Source organism: Onychostoma macrolepis, chromosome 10 (genome assembly GCF_012432095.1).
Source record: "Onychostoma macrolepis isolate SWU-2019 chromosome 10, ASM1243209v1, whole genome shotgun sequence".
NCBI lineage: Eukaryota > Metazoa > Chordata > Actinopteri > Cypriniformes > Cyprinidae > Onychostoma > Onychostoma macrolepis.
Genome location: NC_081164.1, coordinates 4677764 through 4696828, shown reverse-complemented (window position 1 = coordinate 4696828; position 19065 = coordinate 4677764). Strand labels below are relative to the sequence as shown.

General features: G+C 39.9%; 1 protein-coding gene across 1 annotated transcript in view; it reads right to left on the bottom strand.

Annotated features, from left to right (window-relative positions):
• Positions 1 to 19065, bottom strand: part of si:dkey-88l16.3 (low-density lipoprotein receptor-related protein 2) — a 35876-nt gene that overhangs the window by 13323 nt on the left and 3488 nt on the right. The window contains exons 6-39 of the mRNA XM_058790209.1: positions 18856 to 18981; positions 18572 to 18775; positions 18310 to 18478; positions 18064 to 18232; positions 17747 to 17975; positions 17546 to 17665; positions 17250 to 17468; positions 15922 to 16242; positions 15617 to 15835; positions 15370 to 15537; positions 14742 to 15005; positions 14452 to 14667; positions 13869 to 14081; positions 13520 to 13783; positions 13179 to 13394; positions 10317 to 10526; positions 9949 to 10215; positions 9659 to 9874; positions 9074 to 9286; positions 8725 to 8988; positions 8435 to 8650; positions 6464 to 6675; positions 6125 to 6407; positions 4929 to 5084; positions 3665 to 3931; positions 3070 to 3285; positions 2631 to 2783; positions 2271 to 2537; positions 1653 to 1868; positions 1419 to 1571; positions 1069 to 1335; positions 779 to 994; positions 375 to 521; positions 55 to 222 (exon numbers count right to left, since the gene is read on the bottom strand). Of these exons, the coding sequence (XP_058646192.1) occupies positions 55 to 222; positions 375 to 521; positions 779 to 994; positions 1069 to 1335; positions 1419 to 1571; positions 1653 to 1868; positions 2271 to 2537; positions 2631 to 2783; positions 3070 to 3285; positions 3665 to 3931; positions 4929 to 5084; positions 6125 to 6407; positions 6464 to 6675; positions 8435 to 8650; positions 8725 to 8988; positions 9074 to 9286; positions 9659 to 9874; positions 9949 to 10215; positions 10317 to 10526; positions 13179 to 13394; positions 13520 to 13783; positions 13869 to 14081; positions 14452 to 14667; positions 14742 to 15005; positions 15370 to 15537; positions 15617 to 15835; positions 15922 to 16242; positions 17250 to 17468; positions 17546 to 17665; positions 17747 to 17975; positions 18064 to 18232; positions 18310 to 18478; positions 18572 to 18775; positions 18856 to 18981 (7224 nt within the window). The remainder of the gene's footprint in view (positions 1 to 54; positions 223 to 374; positions 522 to 778; positions 995 to 1068; positions 1336 to 1418; positions 1572 to 1652; positions 1869 to 2270; positions 2538 to 2630; positions 2784 to 3069; positions 3286 to 3664; positions 3932 to 4928; positions 5085 to 6124; positions 6408 to 6463; positions 6676 to 8434; positions 8651 to 8724; positions 8989 to 9073; positions 9287 to 9658; positions 9875 to 9948; positions 10216 to 10316; positions 10527 to 13178; positions 13395 to 13519; positions 13784 to 13868; positions 14082 to 14451; positions 14668 to 14741; positions 15006 to 15369; positions 15538 to 15616; positions 15836 to 15921; positions 16243 to 17249; positions 17469 to 17545; positions 17666 to 17746; positions 17976 to 18063; positions 18233 to 18309; positions 18479 to 18571; positions 18776 to 18855; positions 18982 to 19065) is intronic.

Here is a 19065-nt window from a genome sequence, read left to right as displayed (position 1 = left end):
ATAAGTTTGTCCAGTTTAATTCCTCAAATAAGATACATTGTATTTCTACTGTACCTTTTTTACATTTACGTTCACAGTTCCTCTCATCTGACCCATCTTTGCAATCTTTCTCCCCATCACACACATGGCTGTACAGGACACACTCTTTCCCATCTCTACAAGGTTTGGATGCCAAGGGACATTTCAGAGGTAATGAAGCACCTGCACTCGCACGACCAGTGTCTGAAGTGGGGGAGAAAAATAAAAATAAAATAAATAAATAATTTATTGGAAAATTGAAGTGAAAAACTGTTCACCAGAAATTAAAATCATGCAACAACTCATTTCACTTCACTCACTAAAATTAAAAAAAAAAAAAAAGCATACGGACTTACAGCAGTTTTTCTCATCTGAACCGTCTCTACAGTCTGGTTTTCCATCACAGAGCTGGGACTGTGAGATGCATTTTGAGGTTTCATGACAAAATACAGAAGGGCTAAAGCAGACTGGCTGGTCTGTGATGGATGGGCCAGTGATGGGAGCTACAAAACAAATCAATGAGTACAGTTAAATGTCTTTGCATTAAAAAAATAAAAATAAAATAAAAAAAATAAAAAACTCTATGGGGATTTCCTTTATTATAAAATCAGACATATCCTATAAAAATTAAAAAGTTATTACCTCAGATTTTCATGCCAAAAAATAAATAGTGCTTAATAAATAGTGAAGAGTGAAAAACAAAAACAAGTTTAAAACTTCGGTTTGGCATTTAATATCCATAATGAGTTAAAACACTTACCACAGTTGGCTTCATCAGTGGCGTCCACACAGTCCTTCTCTCCGTCACAGAGGAAGCTCTCTGGGATGCAGCGAGTTTTATCGTCACACTGATGTTTGCATTCGTGTGAGCGACTGAAACAGTCGAGTTCATCAGAGCGATCCTGACACTGAGGTGTGCCGTCACACACCTGCTTTCTGTCGATACACATCCTCCCATGAGCGCACTGGAACTGATCTATGAGGAAACATTGTCAGTTACACTCGTTTGAGTTACACAAGACAGTTATGTTTTAATTTCATGAGCTTTACCTTCTTTACACCGATATTCACAGTTGTGTTCATCTGATCCATCTTTACAGTCCATCTCTCCATCACACACATGACTGTACAGCACACACTCATGTCCATCCTCACAGGGTTTAGAGCCCACACGACACCTGAATGGTGCTGAAGTGGAGGTTTTAGGTGCTATGGTGGGACATCCCATCTCATCTGACCCATCAATGCAGTGAGAGCGGCCGTCACACACCAGATCCCTCTCCACACACTTCTTCCTGTCCTTACACAGGAAGTCACCTAAAAGAAAAAAAAAAAAAGAATTGTGACTACACGATTTAATATAGCCATATTTTGTACAATTAAGGAAGTAAACCGAGTACCTGCGTTTGGACATCTGTCAAGGCAAAATGTTTCATCGTATCCATCAGGACAGTCTCTCTTGCCATCACAGAGCTTGGTGTGAGGGATGCACAGCGACCCGTCACGACACAACACAGCAGGACTCTCACACTTCACTACCTTTGTGGGGTACCCTGAAGACAAAACCATTAAAATTGATTTTAATGCAATTTGTAAAGTCAAATCATATATAGAGCCAAAGGAACCATTCCCACCGCAGTCAGATTCATCAGTGCCATCCACACAGTCTTTCTCTCCATCACACAGGAAGTTTTCTGGGATGCAGCGGGTTTTGTTGTCACAGCGATGGCTGCAGCTCTTGCTGCGTATGAAGCAGTCCCTCTCATCAGAAAAATCCTGACATTGTGGTTTGCCATCGCACACTAGTTTTGAGTCTATGCATTTCCTCCCATGGGCACACTGAAATTCCCCTGAGGAACAAAATCAAGTCAGCGTTTTTAAATCAGTAATAAACAGGACAGTTTTTTGACCAAGTCTCTCCTCATAAATATATGAAAGGTATAACTTCTGTGCCACTGTGAAGAAACAATTGAAAAGAAATAAATATTTAAATTAGTAAAAATTATAGACAGATATATCGTTATAGATGTAAATAAATAACAAATCAACAGTTTGCTAGAAAACAAACAAATAGATAAACACTTCTTAAATAACATATATCAAAAATATGACATGCGTACGAATATAAATACAGACATAAGTACAAATAAAAATAAAACTCCTCAAAACAACTTGCACATTATTATTAACTTGCACAAAATTATCCTTTTAATTATGAAGTGTTTGTATAAAATGATCTCTGGCTAAACTACCTGCTTTACAATTAAAATCACAGTCAGCTTCATCCGATCCATCTTTACAGTCCATCTCTCCATCACACACATGACTGTACAGCACACACTCGAGTCCGTCCTTACAGGGTTTAGAGCCCACACGACACTTTAACAGCACTGTGGTTGAGGTTTTAGGTGCTGTAGTGGGACATCTCATCTCATCCGAGCGGTCAAGGCAGTGAGAATGACCATCACACACCAGATCCCTCTTAATACACTTTGTCCTGTCTTTACACATGAAATCACCTGGCAGAAGATGCAATTGTGAAGCTGTAAGACAGCAAGAACTTTACCGCAAGCAAGGCATGTTACCAGTAAAAAAACAAATGTGTTCATTACTGCGATATGGGCAGTTGCGAAGACACGGTCTCTCATCAGATCCATCAGGACAGTCTTTTCTACCATCGCACAGGTATTGCTGCAGGATGCAGAGTGACGTCCCTTGACAAGCCACGTAAGGGCTTTTACAAGTTGATTGTGGCGTGGGCATAGCTTAAAAAACAAAATTAAATTGATTTAGCACATCACATATTACTTCACTAAATAGTAATCAATTTGAGTCGCATTGACCCAGAAACACGTTTATTATGCTGTGAAGTAAAAAAGGATTTAAATTATATCTCCCAGACTGGAGCAGACACATCATATCATTAGAAAGCTGAGGCTTTCCTTTTTACTTCTTTTGGGGTCAACAGTGGTGCAAAACCTGCTCATCACTTTTTAGATCCCATATGTAGAAGCAAACGTATAATTTCTGATGCTTCTACAGCAAACTCACCACAGTCCGCTTCATCTGAGCCATCCCAGCAGTCCCTCATACCGTTACAGATGAACACCTCTGGGATACAGTGGCTGTTCCCGTCGCAGCGGATGCTGCAGCTCTTGGTGGGTTTCCAGCAGCCTGCTTCATCCGAGTGATCAGGACACTGAGGAGACCCATCACACACCTGCCGGAAGTCAATGCACTTCTTCCCCTGAATACACTGAAACATCCCTGCACAGAATCCGCATATAAGGAACAGATAAGTATGAGTCAAGACTCTTTAAGCATTATATATTGATATTTCTGAAATACTGTAACATTCTGAAGGAAATTCTGAAATATTTGATATCTGGATATTTTCCGACTGGATGAAACCACCCTCGTTAAAAAACAAACAAAAAAAACAAAACAGATTGTGACTATCATACAATACGAGACTTGAAATCTGTCAATTCAGATCTGGAGACTGGGTCTGACATTTGGTAGTTGGCATCCAGATTGTAAATCAGTGAAAAATCTGGGCAAAAGTTGTAGATTGTATTCCAGCCTTTAGTCAATATTGTCAAAAATGGGTCATGGTTGAGATTGTGAAACTGTGATCTCATCTCACCTGGATTGCACTGAAGTTCACAATGTTCTTCATCAGATCCGTCCTTACAGTCCATCTCTCCATCACACACATGACTGTACAGCACACACTCATGTCCGTCCTTACAGGGTTTAGTGCCCACACGACACTTGAAGGGTGCAGTGGTTGTGGTTTTAGTTGCTATGGTAGAACATCCCACCTCATCAGAACCATCAAGGCAGTGAGAGCGTCCATCACAGACAAGAGCTTCCTCAATACACTTCCTCCTGTCCTTACACAGAAAGTCACCTGTATAAATACAAAATAGCATATTAGGCATAAGTCATGACATATCTTCAGTATAAAGACCTGCTGTAGGAGGAGAAAAACAAGAAATAGGAGTAATACAAAAATAAAAAAAAAGTGATGGGGAAAGTGGAGGATAAGAACAAGGTGCATGAGGAGAAGAACCAAGGAGAAGAACAATGAAGAGTTAGGAACAAGAAGAAAGGAGTAGAGAAAAGAGAAGGAGGATAAGAACAAGGAGCACGAGGAGAAAAAGAACGAAGTGAGAGGGAGAAGCAGGGGAAAGGAGAACAAGGAGGACAACAAGGTGGAGTAGAGAGAGGAGGAGAAGGTGACAAAGGATAAGGAACATGAGGAAGAGAACAAGAACAACAATGAAGAGAGGAACAAGGAGATAAAGGGGAGAACGAAAGAGGTAAAGGAGTAGGAGGAGAAAGGAACAACAAGTAGGATAAGAACATGAACAGGAGAAGGAGAAGAGCAAGGAGAAGAACAAGGTGGCGAAAAACAAGACTGAGAAAGTGGAGGATAAGAATAAGCAGTAGGAGAAAGAGAACAACAAGAACAGAGGGGAACGAGGAGGAGGGGGAGCACACAGAAGGAGGTGGTGGTGGAGGATGAGAGCAACAAGGAGGAAAAGAATAAAGAGCAGGTGCAGAAGGACACGGAGGAGAACTAGAAGGTAAAGAGGAGCAGCAGCAGGAGAAAGCGAAGAACAAACAGGAGGAAGAGTAGGAAAAGAACAAGGAGGAGATGAACAAGGGATGAAAAGCCAAAAAGTAAGGTTAAGGTGAGAGAGGAAGAAAAGGTGGAGAAAGGTGGTTTGCTGGCCTTCAAGCAAGATTTGTTTGATAGTTTTAGAAGGGTTTTGGGCACTTGTTAGCTAATCAGGGTGAGAGACTAACTACACCAGATTAAACCAACCAAAGCTTCTTAAACCACCACAGGCTAATTAAAGCAGATTTTTTTTTTCCAGCTGAGAGAAGTTCAATTATTTTACCTGGAGCAGCACATGCATCTATACAAGAAGCTTCATCAGATCCATCGGGACAGTCTATTCTTCCGTCACACATCTGAGCCTGAGAAACACATACTGACGTCCCCGGACACAGTACAGAGGGACTCTTACAGCTTGTCTGAGCTGGTCTTGAAACAGCTGTCACAAAACATGGATCAGGTGGAATCTTATTAGGTTATTTACAGTTTTGGGTAATATTTAATTCTTCCACCAATGTATTTGGGAAAGTGGAGCATAACGCTGATATGGAGTTAAATGTTGGAAAGTAACGAGCGACTATTGTTTGACTAGTAAAGCCACACTTTTGAAGTTTCGTCCACTCCCACTATAGGCCATTTTGGTTTAGACCAAAGATGGCTAAATCAGGGATCCAAGTGAAGACTGTCTAGAGGTGGGCTGAGGAGGCTGTTAAGGAGGCAGGTGAAAGTGGGCCGAGGAGTCCATGGGGGTGGTGAAAGTAACGGGAGAAGGCATGAACTGGCCCAAAGCTCCCAAGACTGTCTTTCTTGATTGACTATCTGGACTTCTGCAGGGAACAGGTAGTTGTTGTTGGATCTCAAACAGCAGCTGATGTTCCCTCAAGATGTTGCAGCCACAACCCTGGAATTGGACATTGTTTTTGTGTCCGAATCTACCAAACAGGTTGTGTTGCTGAAGCTGACAGTTCTGTGGGAAGACTGTTTGGAGAGGAAGTTCTCCTAGTGGAAGGGTCTCCTAGTGAGGTGGGACATACAGGATTTGCAGTCCATTTGTTAGTCAGAGCCTTCAGAAATTTGGGTATCACAGGAGATAGGAGGAAGAGAGCCATCTGCAGTATTACTGAAGTGGCTTTGAGGGCATTAAGATAGCTATGGCTTACAAGTCGCTCGCCATCTAGACACAAGCTAGGTCACCTTGAGAGAGGTGTATGATGTTGAAAGACCTGAAACACCCAGGGATTCAGGAACATCACTGGACATGTGACGAGAAGAATCAGTAGATTTATGCATACAATGTTGGATGTTTGTGACAATATGAAAGAAAAGACCAAAAGCTACCTCAGTTTCTACAACTTTATATTGCCAATTTTGACCCTCTCTGGCATTTTTTGTGCAGTGTTTTTCAACAGTTTACACCCAGTTATTACATATTCTTAGATGAACTAAGATTCCCCAAGTTCAGCAGAACTGTTGGCTCACCACAGTTGGCTTCATCAGATCCATCTTTACAGTCCATCTCTCCATCACACACATGACTGTACAGCACACACTCATGTCCATCCTTACAGGGTTTAGTACCCACACGACACTTTAATGGTGCCGGTTTTGAATTTCTAGCTGCCATGTAACAAGCCATCTCATCAGAGCCGTCAAAGCAGTGAGGGCTGCCATCACACACCAGATTCCCATCAATACACTTCCTTCTGTCCTTACACAGGAAGTCACCTGGAACAACATTACAGATGTCAGTGCTTAGCATTTTCTTTGGAAAAAAAAAAAAAAATGAATATTTAGCTTGAAGATCAAGTGAAAATTTACCAGTTTTGAACAAGCATCTACGCACGAAACTTCATCAGAACCATCTGGACAATCTATCTTCCCATCACACACTCGAATCTGGGAAATGCACAGTGATGTTCCTGGACACATCATGGATGGACTTCTACAGACTGGAGGCGGAGGTTGCAAATCTTGTTCCTTGTTGTCTTTGTTCACTGTCACCAAATTTATATCCCCGCTTTTAATCTCAGCTGTGAACAAATAGATCAGGCATGCTTAAAGGTTAAACAGAACAAATAAGACTGTTACTCATTCCACATGCAAAGGTCATGCAATTGGTTAGCCAATCATAAAAATAAAGGTCCTAAATGGACAGCAGCAAAAAAAAGTGTTACAATTGACCTATCGGTAAGCCAATCCCCTCGAACGCAGATAAGCCAATGGCACGGGGCAGCTGCATGAGGAACGGAATTTAGACATCTTTAGGTTTCAGTGCCATAGAGAAACATTGGAAGATCCAAAGCTCTCTTCAGTTTAATGGGGTTTATATTACAAAAAAAAAAAGCTACAACTATGTGCCTAGGTAATTGTAACACTGATTCCAGGTATCCTATCAGTATCCAGGATAGGAAATGGAATGTGGAATTTTATTCTTCAATGTTCATTTTTTGGTTGTCATACTCCCATTAAGTTATATCTGCTACAACTGAACGTTAATGTCATCTTGTGGTTCACCAAAGCATCTCTGGCTAACATTAAAGTTAGTGAGTCCATGCTAACGTACAAACCTATATACCTAACTGTTCTCTCGTCATGTACAGTGTACGTCAAAAACACAAATAAGGGTCTACAGTTCAGTGCCTCTCCATATTACATTGGTTCAATGTAAATTCATTTAATCATACCCTGCGGTAAATGAACAGTGTTGATCCTGGATGTTGTCATCTGCATCCCGCTTGCATTGTGATCTGTAAACCCTCGCTCCATATTAATTGTGTTACCCACCATTTTATTTTAAAATCTTTTATAAATGTCCCTCCGTGCCATATTTAAGTCCCACTTGAATGCTCCTCAATGAGGGGTGGTCCTATGCCCAAAATTTATCAAACATCCTGGGACAAAGTTTTCACACTGACAGCTGTCATTGTAAGACAGCTGGCAACTCCATTTGTTTGTCTGAGTTGGTAACAGTAACTAAGGGGGCGGGGCTTACCAATAGGTCAATTCTTTTGACAAACACCGATAAAAACAAAACAATATTAGTGGAGTTCAAAGGAATAAATTAACAGAATACTGCCCCTTTAAAAGGTATGCCTGTAATTTTCTGATGTTAAAATACTTTTACCCATCCCAGCTTTATAACGAAACAGTAAAGCATTTGCAGGTAAACTGCCCACATGAGTAAACGGATCGAAAAATGAAATTGACTCAAGCAGTGGTGGGAGTTTGTGTTGGAGTCGTTTGTCAAACCAATAAATGTGGAATTTTTGGGAAACCTATTGGGACGGTCTTGGGAAACCTGTTTTTGCAATTCCGCTTGATGCTAGCGATTAGTTAAACTTTAAACGCTCACTGACTGCAAAAAAAAAAAAAAAAAAAAAATTATATATATAAAATACTACTACACTTAACATGATAAAACCTACATTATAAAACGGATAGTTCCGGTCCTTGATTCTGATTGGTTGAGCTGTTGTAAATTACACTACAAACATACACCTTTGTTTACATTTGTGTGTTGCCACTTTGTTGGAACCACAACCGTTTGAGGAACTACATTGTTTGGGTGGAAGAATAATGTTTATTAATATCATTACGCTTTGTTTGCTCCGTTTTATTGTAAACATGTGGAATAACCATTTTATAAGAGCAATAAGCCCCATGAAGCCATGGTTTACAGTGAATTTATAACAGCTAAGGGGGTTTTTGGCACTCCACCTAACAACGCCCCTTATCGGTTATAAATTCACTGTAAACCACGGCTTCTTGCTTTATTTTGTGTTAACTCACAGCAGTTGGCTTCATCAGTGGCGTCCACACAGTCCTTCTCTCCGTCACAGAGGAAGCTCTCTGGGATGCAGCGGGTTTTATCGTCACACTGATGTTTGCATTCGTGTGAGCGACTGAAACAGTCGAGTTCATCAGAGCGATCCTGACACTGAGGTGTGCCGTCACACACCTGCTTTCTGTCGATACACATCCTCCCATGAGCGCACTGGAACTGATCTATGAGGAAACATTGTCAGTTACACTCGTTTGAGTTACACAAGACAGTTATGTTTTAATTTCATGAGCTTTACCTTCTTTACACCGATATTCACAGTTGTGTTCATCTGATCCATCTTTACAGTCCATCTCTCCATCACACACATGACTGTACAGCACACACTCATGTCCGTCCTCACAGGGTTTAGAGCCCACACGACACTTTAATGGTGCCGGTTTTGAATTTCTAGCTGCCATGTAACAAGCCATCTCATCAGAGCCGTCAAAGCAGTGAGGGCTGCCATCACACACCAGATTCCCATCAATACACTTCCTTCTGTCCTTACACAGGAAGTCACCTGGAACAACATTACAGATGTCAGTGCTTAGCATTTTCTTTGGAATAAAAGATCATTTACATTGAAGATAAAAGCAAAGACTTACCAGGTTTTGAACAAGCGTCTACACAAGAAACTTCATCAAAACCATCTGGACAATCAATCTTCCCATCACACACTTGAATCTGGGAAATGCACAGTGATGTTCCTGGACACATCATGGAAGGACTTCTACAGACTGGAGGCGGAGGTTTCAAACCTTGTTCCTTGTTGCCTTTGTTCAGTGTCACCAAATTTATATCCCCTCTTTTAATCTCAGCTGTGAACATGGATCAGGCAAGGTTTAATAAAAGGTTAAACAGAACAAATAAGACTGTTACTCATTCCACATGCAAAGAGGCCAATCATAAGAGATCATTTGCATGGAGGTCTTAAATATACTATCAAAAAAAAAAAAAAAGCCTTTGTAATGATAAAGGGGAAGTTTTAAAATTGAGCACAAGAAACCGCGTTAAAACAGTGGACGTCAAGTGAAAACAGCATGGCCACTTTAAACCTGTAGTTTTTTTATGACAATATTTTCACCTATTCCAGATTTATACCATAGGAAACAATAATGTAAAGCGTTTCTAGGATGTTTTTCACAGTAACAACACGGTAGCACCATAAAAAAAAAAAAAAAACGACTCACAGCAGTTGGCTTCATCAGTGGCGTCCACACAGTCCTTCTCTCCGTCACAGAGGAAGCTCTCTGGGATGCAGCGGGTTTTATCGTCACACTGATGTTTGCATTCGTGTGAGCGACTGTAACAGTCAAGTTCATCAGAGCGATCCTGACACTGAGGTGTGCCGTCACACACCTGCTTTCTGTCGATACACATCCTCCCATGAGCGCACTGGAACTGATCTATGAGGAAACATTGTCAGTTACACTCGTTTGAGTTACACAAGACAGTTATGTTTTAATTTCATGAGCTTTACCTTCTTTACACTGATATTCACAGTCATGTTCATCTGATCCATCTTTACAGTCCATCTCTCCATCACACACATGACTGTACAGCACACACTCATGTCCGTCCTCACAGGGTTTAGAGCCCACACGACACTTTAATGGTGCTGAAGTGGAGGTTTTAGGTGCTATGGTGGGACATCCCATCTCATCTGACCCATCAATGCAGTGAGAGCGGCCGTCACACACCAGAGCTCCCTCTATACATTTTCTCCTGTCCTCACACAGGAAGTCACCTGGCAAAGCACAGGTTTAGATGTTACAGGTGTTAGCGATTTACTTGGCGTTTCCAACAGCAAAAATAAAATAAATTTACACCGAAGTTAAAGTACTTTACCAGGTTTTGCACAAGTGTCAATGCATGAGCCTTCATCAGAACCATCAGGACAATCTCTCCTCCCGTCACACAGCTGAGTCTGGGAAATGCATAGCGATGCTCCTGGACACATAATAGATGGACTTCTACAGACTGGAGGCTGAGACGGTACAAAACCTGAGCTTGCTTTGTTCACTGGCACCACGTTTACGTCCCCTCTGTTAGCCTTCGCTGTGCAGACAAAATACAAATAGAGCATCGATTATTAAGTGACTGATGTCGACACTGTATTTGTGTTATATTAACAGACAGTCCAAATTAAAATGAATAAATTACCAGCCATTATATTCAAGCACAAGAGTGACAGAACCATCAGTTTAAAGTCAACATGAAACAGCACTCACTGGTTAAGGAAAACCAGGAAATTGTGGTCTATAAAACACATTTGTACAGAAAATAAATATTTAGTATTTATAAATGCAAAATTTAAAGCCGTCAAACAATTAAAAATCACATCCAAAATAAAAGTTTGCGTAATGTGTATATTTATTATTTCTATCTACCTACATACATTTTGAAAATATTTACATGTCTATATTTATATAAATTATATTATATATAAATTTAATAAACATAACTTTTCTGAAATATACATGCATGTGCATGCATTTATATATACATAAACATAGTACACATACATAGATTATGTAAACAAACTTATTTTGGATGTGATTAAATCGCTTGAATTTAATAAAACTCACTAAAGAATTAAATGTGTGTTTACCGGCATGTCATGTAACTGTCAGAGAATCGTGAACATTCAAATGTGACTAAAGAATAGTCTAGACTTATGGTCTATAGTCAAGTCACATTTATATAGCACTTTTAACAATACAGATTGTGTCAAAGCACTTAACTATCAAATTAGAGGATAGAGTGTCAGTAATGTATGATAAGATTAAACACTCAATTTTCAGTTAAAGGCATTTCATTATTGAATTCAGAGATGTCATTGTCTAGCTCAGTTTAGTTTAAATAGTATCTGTGCAACCAAATCAGCGATAATCGCTAGAAATGAAGTGTCCCCAACTGAGCAAGCCAGAGGCGACAGCGGCAAGGAACCAAAACTCCCTCTGAGACAGAATGGAGAAAAAAACCTTGGGAGAAACCAGGCTCAGTCGGGGGGCCAGTTCTCCTCTGACCAGACGAAACCAGCAGTTCAATTCCAACCCCAGCCATGTCAGATTGTGTAAAGGGCTTATCCGATTCCTGTGGTCTTGTCCCGATGGAGCATTTTAATTTATAATTTAATGTATTTGTTATATTTGTGTTTTATTCATTATTTGAAGTTTTCATTTATATGATTTATTCATTTGCTATAATTGTAATGTATAGTTTAATGCATTTGTTTCTCGGTGCATTTTTATTATATATATATATATATATTATAATTTAAATGCATGTCTCAAGGTCTCTCCGCTGACGATCAGGGCTGCAGACATCTCTTGGTGCTGATCCACCATCTGATCGGATATGGACTGAGAAACAATAAGAAACAGACTAATATTAGCGTAGATGCCATTCTACTTATGATGTAACGAGTACATCGTGTGTTATGGGGAGTGTTCCCGGTTCCGGTTGATCTAATTAATGCAGCCTAACAATCCTTTAACGGATTTGAATAATAGAAGCGTATTAATGTGTTATGTGTAAGCCAGGCTAAAGAGATGGGTCTTTAATCTAGATTTAAACTGACAGAGTGTGTCTGCCTCCCGAACAGTGTTAGGTAGATTGTTCCAGAGTTTGGGTGCTAAATAGGAAAAGGTTCTGCCGCCCGCAGTCGATTTTGATATTCTAGGTATTATCAAACGGCCAGAGTTTTGAGAACACAGTGGGCTTTAATGTGATAAGGGCTCGCTCAAGTGCTGAGGAGCTTTATAAGTTATTAAGATTTTAAAATCTATCCGATGTTTGATAGGGAGCCAGTGCAGTGTTGACAGAACCGGGCTAATATGGTCATATTTCCTGGTTCTAGTAAGGACTCTAGCTGCTGCATTTTGGACTAACTGTAGTTTGTTGATCAAGCGTGCAGAACAACCACCCAATAAAGCATTACAATAGTCTAACCTTGAGGTCATAAACGCATGAATTAGTATTTCTGCATTTGACATGGCTTTCAAATGAAAGATTGCTATCAAACAGCACACCTAGGTTCCTAACTGATGAAAAATCGACAGAGCAGCCGTCAAGTCACCTTTATTTATATAGCGCTTTTAACAATACAGATTGTGTCAAAGCACTTAATATCAAATGGGAGGATAGAGTGTCAATAATGTATAATATGATTAAACACCCAGTTCCCTCAATTTTCAGTTAAAGGCATTTCATTATTGAATTCAGAGATGTCATTGTCTAGCTCAGTTAGAGTCAAGTGTTAGATAATGTTCTAGGTTATTACATGTGGGGTTTTTAGGTCCGATAATTAACACCTGTTTTTTCAGAATTTAGCAGTAAGAAATTACTCGTCATCCAGATTGACTATTCTTTCCGTTAGTTTCTCAATTTGGTGGGTTTCACTGGGCTGCGAAGAAATATAGAGCTGAGTATCATCAGCATAACAGTGAAAGCCAACACCATGTCTATATGAATATTAAATATAATAAATATTGTAGGTGAAATGGGTCCAGCTGACAGTTTAAAATCTCTACCTTAGAACAATCAGGAATAACAAATCCCACAGAAAGAGTGGAAAACTCACTCATCAAAAGGTGTTTGGAAAAACTATAGATTCATATAGAATTCATCGATTAGGTGAAAAATCTCTAAATGCATCACGAGATGCAAAAAAAAAAAAAAAAAAAAAGAAAACTCTTCAAAACTCACAGCAGTTGGCTTCATCAGTGGCGTCCACACAGTCCTTCTCTCCGTCACAGAGGAAGCTCTCTGGGATGCAGCGAGTTTTATCGTCACACTGATGTTTGCATTCGTGTGAGCGACTGAAACAGTCGAGTTCATCAGAGCGATCCTGACACTGAGGTGTGCTGTCACACACCTGCTTTCTGTCGATACACATCCTCCCATGAGCGCACTGGAACTGATCTATGAGGAAACAGTCTCAGTTACCCATGTCTTACATAAAACAGTTAATTCTTAAATTTAATTAATAAATAAAATAAATAAAGAAATTAATTAATAGTTAGTGACATTAATTTCAATAGTTTTACCTTCTTTACACCGATATTCACAGTTGTGTTCATCTGATCCATCTTTACAGTCCATCTCTCCATCACACACATGACTGTACAGCACACACTCATGTCCATCCTCACAGGGTTTAGAGCCCACACGACACTTTAATGGTGCCGGTTTTGAATTTCTAGCTGCCATGTAACAAGCCATCTCATCAGAGCCGTCAAAGCAGTGAGGGCTGCCATCACACACCAGATTCCCATCAATACACTTCCTTCTGTCCTTACACAGGAAGTCACCTGGAACAACATTACAGATGTCAGTGCTTAGCATTTTCTTTGGAATAAAAGATCATTTACATTGAAGATAAAAGCAAAGACTTACCAGGTTTTGAACAAGCGTCTACACAAGAAACTTCATCAAAACCATCTGGACAATCAATCTTCCCATCACACACTTGAATCTGGGAAATGCACAGTGATGTTCCTGGACACATCATGGAAGGACTTCTACAGACTGGAGGCGGAGGTTTCAAACCTTGTTCCTTGTTGCCTTTGTTCAGTGTCACCAAATTTATATCCCCTCTTTTAATCTCAGCTGTGAACATGGATCAGGCATGGTTTAATAAAAGGTTAAACAGAACAAATAAGACTGTTACTCATTCCACATGCAAAGAGGCCAATCATAAGAGATCATTTGCATGGAGGTCTTAAATATACTATCCAAAAAAAAAAAAAGCCTTTGTAATGATAAAGGGGAAGTTTTAAAATTGAGCACAAGAAACCGCGTTAAAACAGTGGACGTCAGGTGAAAACAGCATGGCCACTTTAAACCTGTAGTTTTTTTCTGACAATATTTTCACCTATTCCAGATTTATACCATAGGAAACAATAATGTAAAGCGTTTCTAGGATGTTTTTCACAGTAACAACACGGTAGCACCATAAAAAAAAAAAAAAACGACTCACAGCAGTTGGCTTCATCAGTGGCGTCCACACAGTCCTTCTCTCCGTCACAGAGGAAGCTCTCTGGGATGCAGCGGGTTTTATCGTCACACTGATGTTTGCATTCGTGTGAGCGACTGTAACAGTCGAGTTCATCAGAGCGATCCTGACACTGAGGCGTGCCGTCACACACCTGCTTTCTGTCGATACACATCCTCCCATGAGCGCACTGGAACTGATCTATGAGGAAACATTGTCAGTTACACTCGTTTGAGTTACACAAGACAGTTATGTTTTAATTTCATGAGCTTTACCTTCTTTACACTGATATTCACAGTCATGTTCATCTGATCCATCTTTACAGTCCATCTCTCCATCACACACATGACTGTACAGCACACACTCATGTCCGTCCTCACAGGGTTTAGAGCCCACACGACACTTTAATGGCATCGAGACTGTTTCAGGAGCCATGGTGGGACATCCCATCTCATCTGACCCATCAATGCAGTGAGAGCGGCCGTCACACACCAAATCCCTCTCCACACACTTACTTCCATCCTTACACAGGAAGTCATCTGAAGGAACAGAGCATTGTCTTTTTTAATCAATATTTTCTAGAGTCTAATGACCCATGCACAACAAAAATAAAAGCTAAAAACAAACAAAAACGAAAATAAAAAAACAGGTCTATACTTGCATGCTACGGTAAAAATACTGCAAGTTGAAAGTTACACGATTAAAAAAAATAAATTAGCACCATAACTATGCTTGCAATTTTTTTTTTATATCACTTTAGCTTTTTTACAGTGCAAAACACTGTATAACAGGTCTCAAGCATTTATAACACTTAAAAGGAAAGTCATACAGGACTCAAACAACATGAAGGTTAGTGAATGACTGAAGGATTTTTGAGTGAACTGCGCCTGTCATAAATTATACCTGGCTTTGCACACATGTGCACACATGAGGCTTCATCAGATCCATCCGGACAGTCTCGCTTCCCATCACACCGCTGAGATCGACTGATACACACGGCTGATCCTTGACAAATGACTAGGGGACTTTTGCAAGTCACCTCAGTGGGACGCACTTCTTCGGCTGTTGCATCTAAAGAGCATACAAAACTAAAAATAAATAAAGCATAATAGTATAAAGACAAAATGAAATCCAGAAGAACATTACAAACCTTGTTGGACTTCCCTGAGGGCAACAGATAAGCTAACAACTCCATTCTCTACCGCCACCCCAGAGACGCGGGCTCCATCTTTGCGATTCCACACTGTCAGGATGTTATTGAACAAGGTCACCATGTAGGGTTCATAAGCAGCCATGATGGAGCCAGGAACAACCCAATCTTTACCAGCCGAGTACTTCCACATCTTCAGTAGACTCATAACCTGCAAGTCTAAAGCAAACATCACATTCAGCTGAAGTAAATGAAAACCTGTAAAGTGCAGACTAATAGTTAATTCAGAAGGAAGAGCCACTCACAAGACTCCATGTTCCAAAGGAATCCATTTGCTTTACAATCAAACACAATGCGGTCGACTCCATCCTCCTCAAATCTGAAAATAGTTTCGGCATTTCCACCAATCAGACCCAGTTTCATTCTCATGACCCGACCTCCCTCCAGCCAGTACAGCTTTCCTCTATGCCAGTCCACAAAGAGGTCTAGGATTGCAGTTCTGGCTTGATATAGCTGTTTGGAGATACTCTGGTCAAGGGTGCCAATGGTAGAAACTCCAATGGAAAGTTCGTCACAGGCCAGCCAATACAGATTCCCAGTCCTTTGGTCAACTCTGACAATGCAGGCTAAAAGGAAGGGACACAAGCGAAGTCAGAATTATTTACTTTGAGCTGGAATAAATATAGCGGAGATGCTTAAAGTCTGTGTCTAGGTTATTTCCATTAAGTATTCAAAAACAAATCTATCCACAACGCACCGAATCAAAATGTAAACTCAAATCAAACTCCAAGCCAGAAACTGATGTTTTGTACAAGTACACAAACACCAAAGATTAGCCGATCCATGATGGTGAGCCCATGCTCACAGTAAATTTTTTGACCATGATAATAAAATAAATGAGAATAAATATGCCAATTCCCTAGAAAAATAAGTTTCAATAAAAGAATTGAGAAAAGGTCACGTAGTGTAACAATCAAGCAAAAAGTAATACATTTTTCCTTTCCTTACATCTACACATGCGAGCATACATATTAGTTTTCACAGGTTTAATATATTTTTAAGGTAAAAAAAAACACAAAAATCATGAATTAACTGATAAATATAATTATGGTTTTTAGGAATGCTGCACCACATGACATTTTATAGTCTGGTGCTAGCCTTGCAATATCAAAAAAGTTCGTATTTAAAAAAATAAATAAAATAAATGTGCTTAATGAAATCATTTGTTTTTTTTCCCCTTCTGAAACCGTAACAAAATTATGCCAAACTACTTTTAAGAATTAAATTCTTTTAAGAGGCTTTTTTCTCCAGTATGTATGCATGCGTATATGTATATATAAAACACTTTAAAAAACATTTTTTCGAAGCTTAGTTAAAACAAAGATTGGTATGGTTTACATGAAAATACTATTCCAGCCTTTGTACATCAATTTCATGATTACTTCACTAGCTGATTCTTTGCAATTAATTGTGAAATTTACTAGCAATTTCTATTTTTACAGTTTTCAAAAAAAAAAAAAAAAAAAAAAAAGGACATTGACCCCACCAAATCAAGCATGAATATCCAGAGACATCAGTGCTCATGTACTTGTGTAGAGTATGTTTCAAGGCTTTAGTTGAAATAACAACATACCAGGTTTTAAAGTCAGGATGTACTCAGACAAGTCCTGAGACTGTATGTTAGTTTTCACATGACCCGTCCCATTAGACCAGACCACACATCCTCTCCGCCAGTACATGTCAAAGGACTGGATGTCTTCATCTGAAGTAAAGAGTTCTGTTTTCACAGGAGTCTTTCCTGCAAACTCCAAACTGTATATGGCTGTGGCTGTTGCATAGGCGACCTTAAAATCTGACAATGAGAAGAGATGAATATCAAGAGGCAACTAATTTTTAACTAAAATGCTAAATATTGGATGCTAAACACACTTTCACAAGACCCCCAAGACATGGGCAACGCTCCCTCAGGACAAAGACAGGTGAATCCAGCAGCACTTTTCTTGGAGGGCAAACACAGCTGGCAGCCCGAGTCTTTACATGGAGCAAAACCTACATCACAGAAACACAATAAAGCTTGGCGCTTGTGATGTGGTGTAGCCACTATGATAAAATTTACAAAAATTAATTCACCTTGCGGTTGCTGAAGCACATGGTAGATGTTCAAAACAGGAAGCGATGCTTTTAAGATGAAGCCATTTTGTTTGTCAGAAGGCATATTTTGACGAGCCTGCCAGAGTTTCTTCTCATCAGCCAAGTAAAACCAGCCATTAAACACGGCCAGGGTCTGAGCAGGACGTCCTTGAAAGAAATCCCAGAAGGTATGCCGTCCAGTGCCGTCTGTCCTGATGCTCTCAATTGACTGGAATATCAATTTAAAGAACTCAATATAAACACACAATCAATAAATTTGACAATACAATTCAGGTTTTTGACCAAACGCAACACACCGCTTTGTAAACACTGATCCAATACAGTCGGCGTGCTGCCACATCCAATGCAAGACTTCTCGGTAGCTGTGCAGTAATGAAAACCAGTGTTATCCGATTCAAACCATCCATTTCCACCCTCTCAATGGTTAGCTCATCATTCGTTCCTTTATTAATCCAAAATATGAAACTACAGGGGGGGAAAAAAAAAACAGATATAACTGTGCTCCTCAAACCTGTGCTAATACAGTAAAAAGCAGTTTGTACCTCTCAGTTGGGCTGAGGACCATATCTATCGGGTCCATTTCTTTGGACAGGACCATGCCTACAGCACTACCATCAGCTGCACCGGTGTAGATTGCTTTCTGGGTAATGCTCGTCCAGTACAGTTGTCCAGTAAGCCAGTCGATGGCTAGACTGTGCAAACCAGACTGCCCTAATAAGTGGAGAAATAAAAGTGCATATGGTTTTGGTGTAGGCCAACATACAGTATTTAGGCAGTTTTGCATGGATATAGCACTCAACTGACCTGAATAAAGAATCGTGCTCTTCCGGTTCAAAGCCTTGTAGATATTCCCATCTTTATCAGCCCAGTAGATGAAGTTTCTTTGGATATCGTAGGTCATTGTTATAGGGTCGCTCTCACTTGCAAAGAGCGGCTCATAGACTCTGGTTTTCACATTCACAAACCCAATCAGCCCCTTCCTGGTGGTCAATATCTTTGTCACGGCTCCTTGTAAAAACAGTTTGATGTTACTGGTTGTGTATACTTGATATTAATAGTAAAATCTGAGAATACATGCCATAAGTTACCTTGAGCTTCACAAGAGCCGTTGCCGAGAGGTTTGAAACCATTCTGGCACAGACACCGAAAAGACCCAGGTGTATTTGTGCACAAGTGCATGCAAGGTCCTAAAGACTGGGCACACTCATTGACATCTAGAATAAAAGGAGCAACAATACTAAAGTCAAACTGAAAAAACTGCACTATATTTGGATTACTATTGATATCAAGTGGAAAAC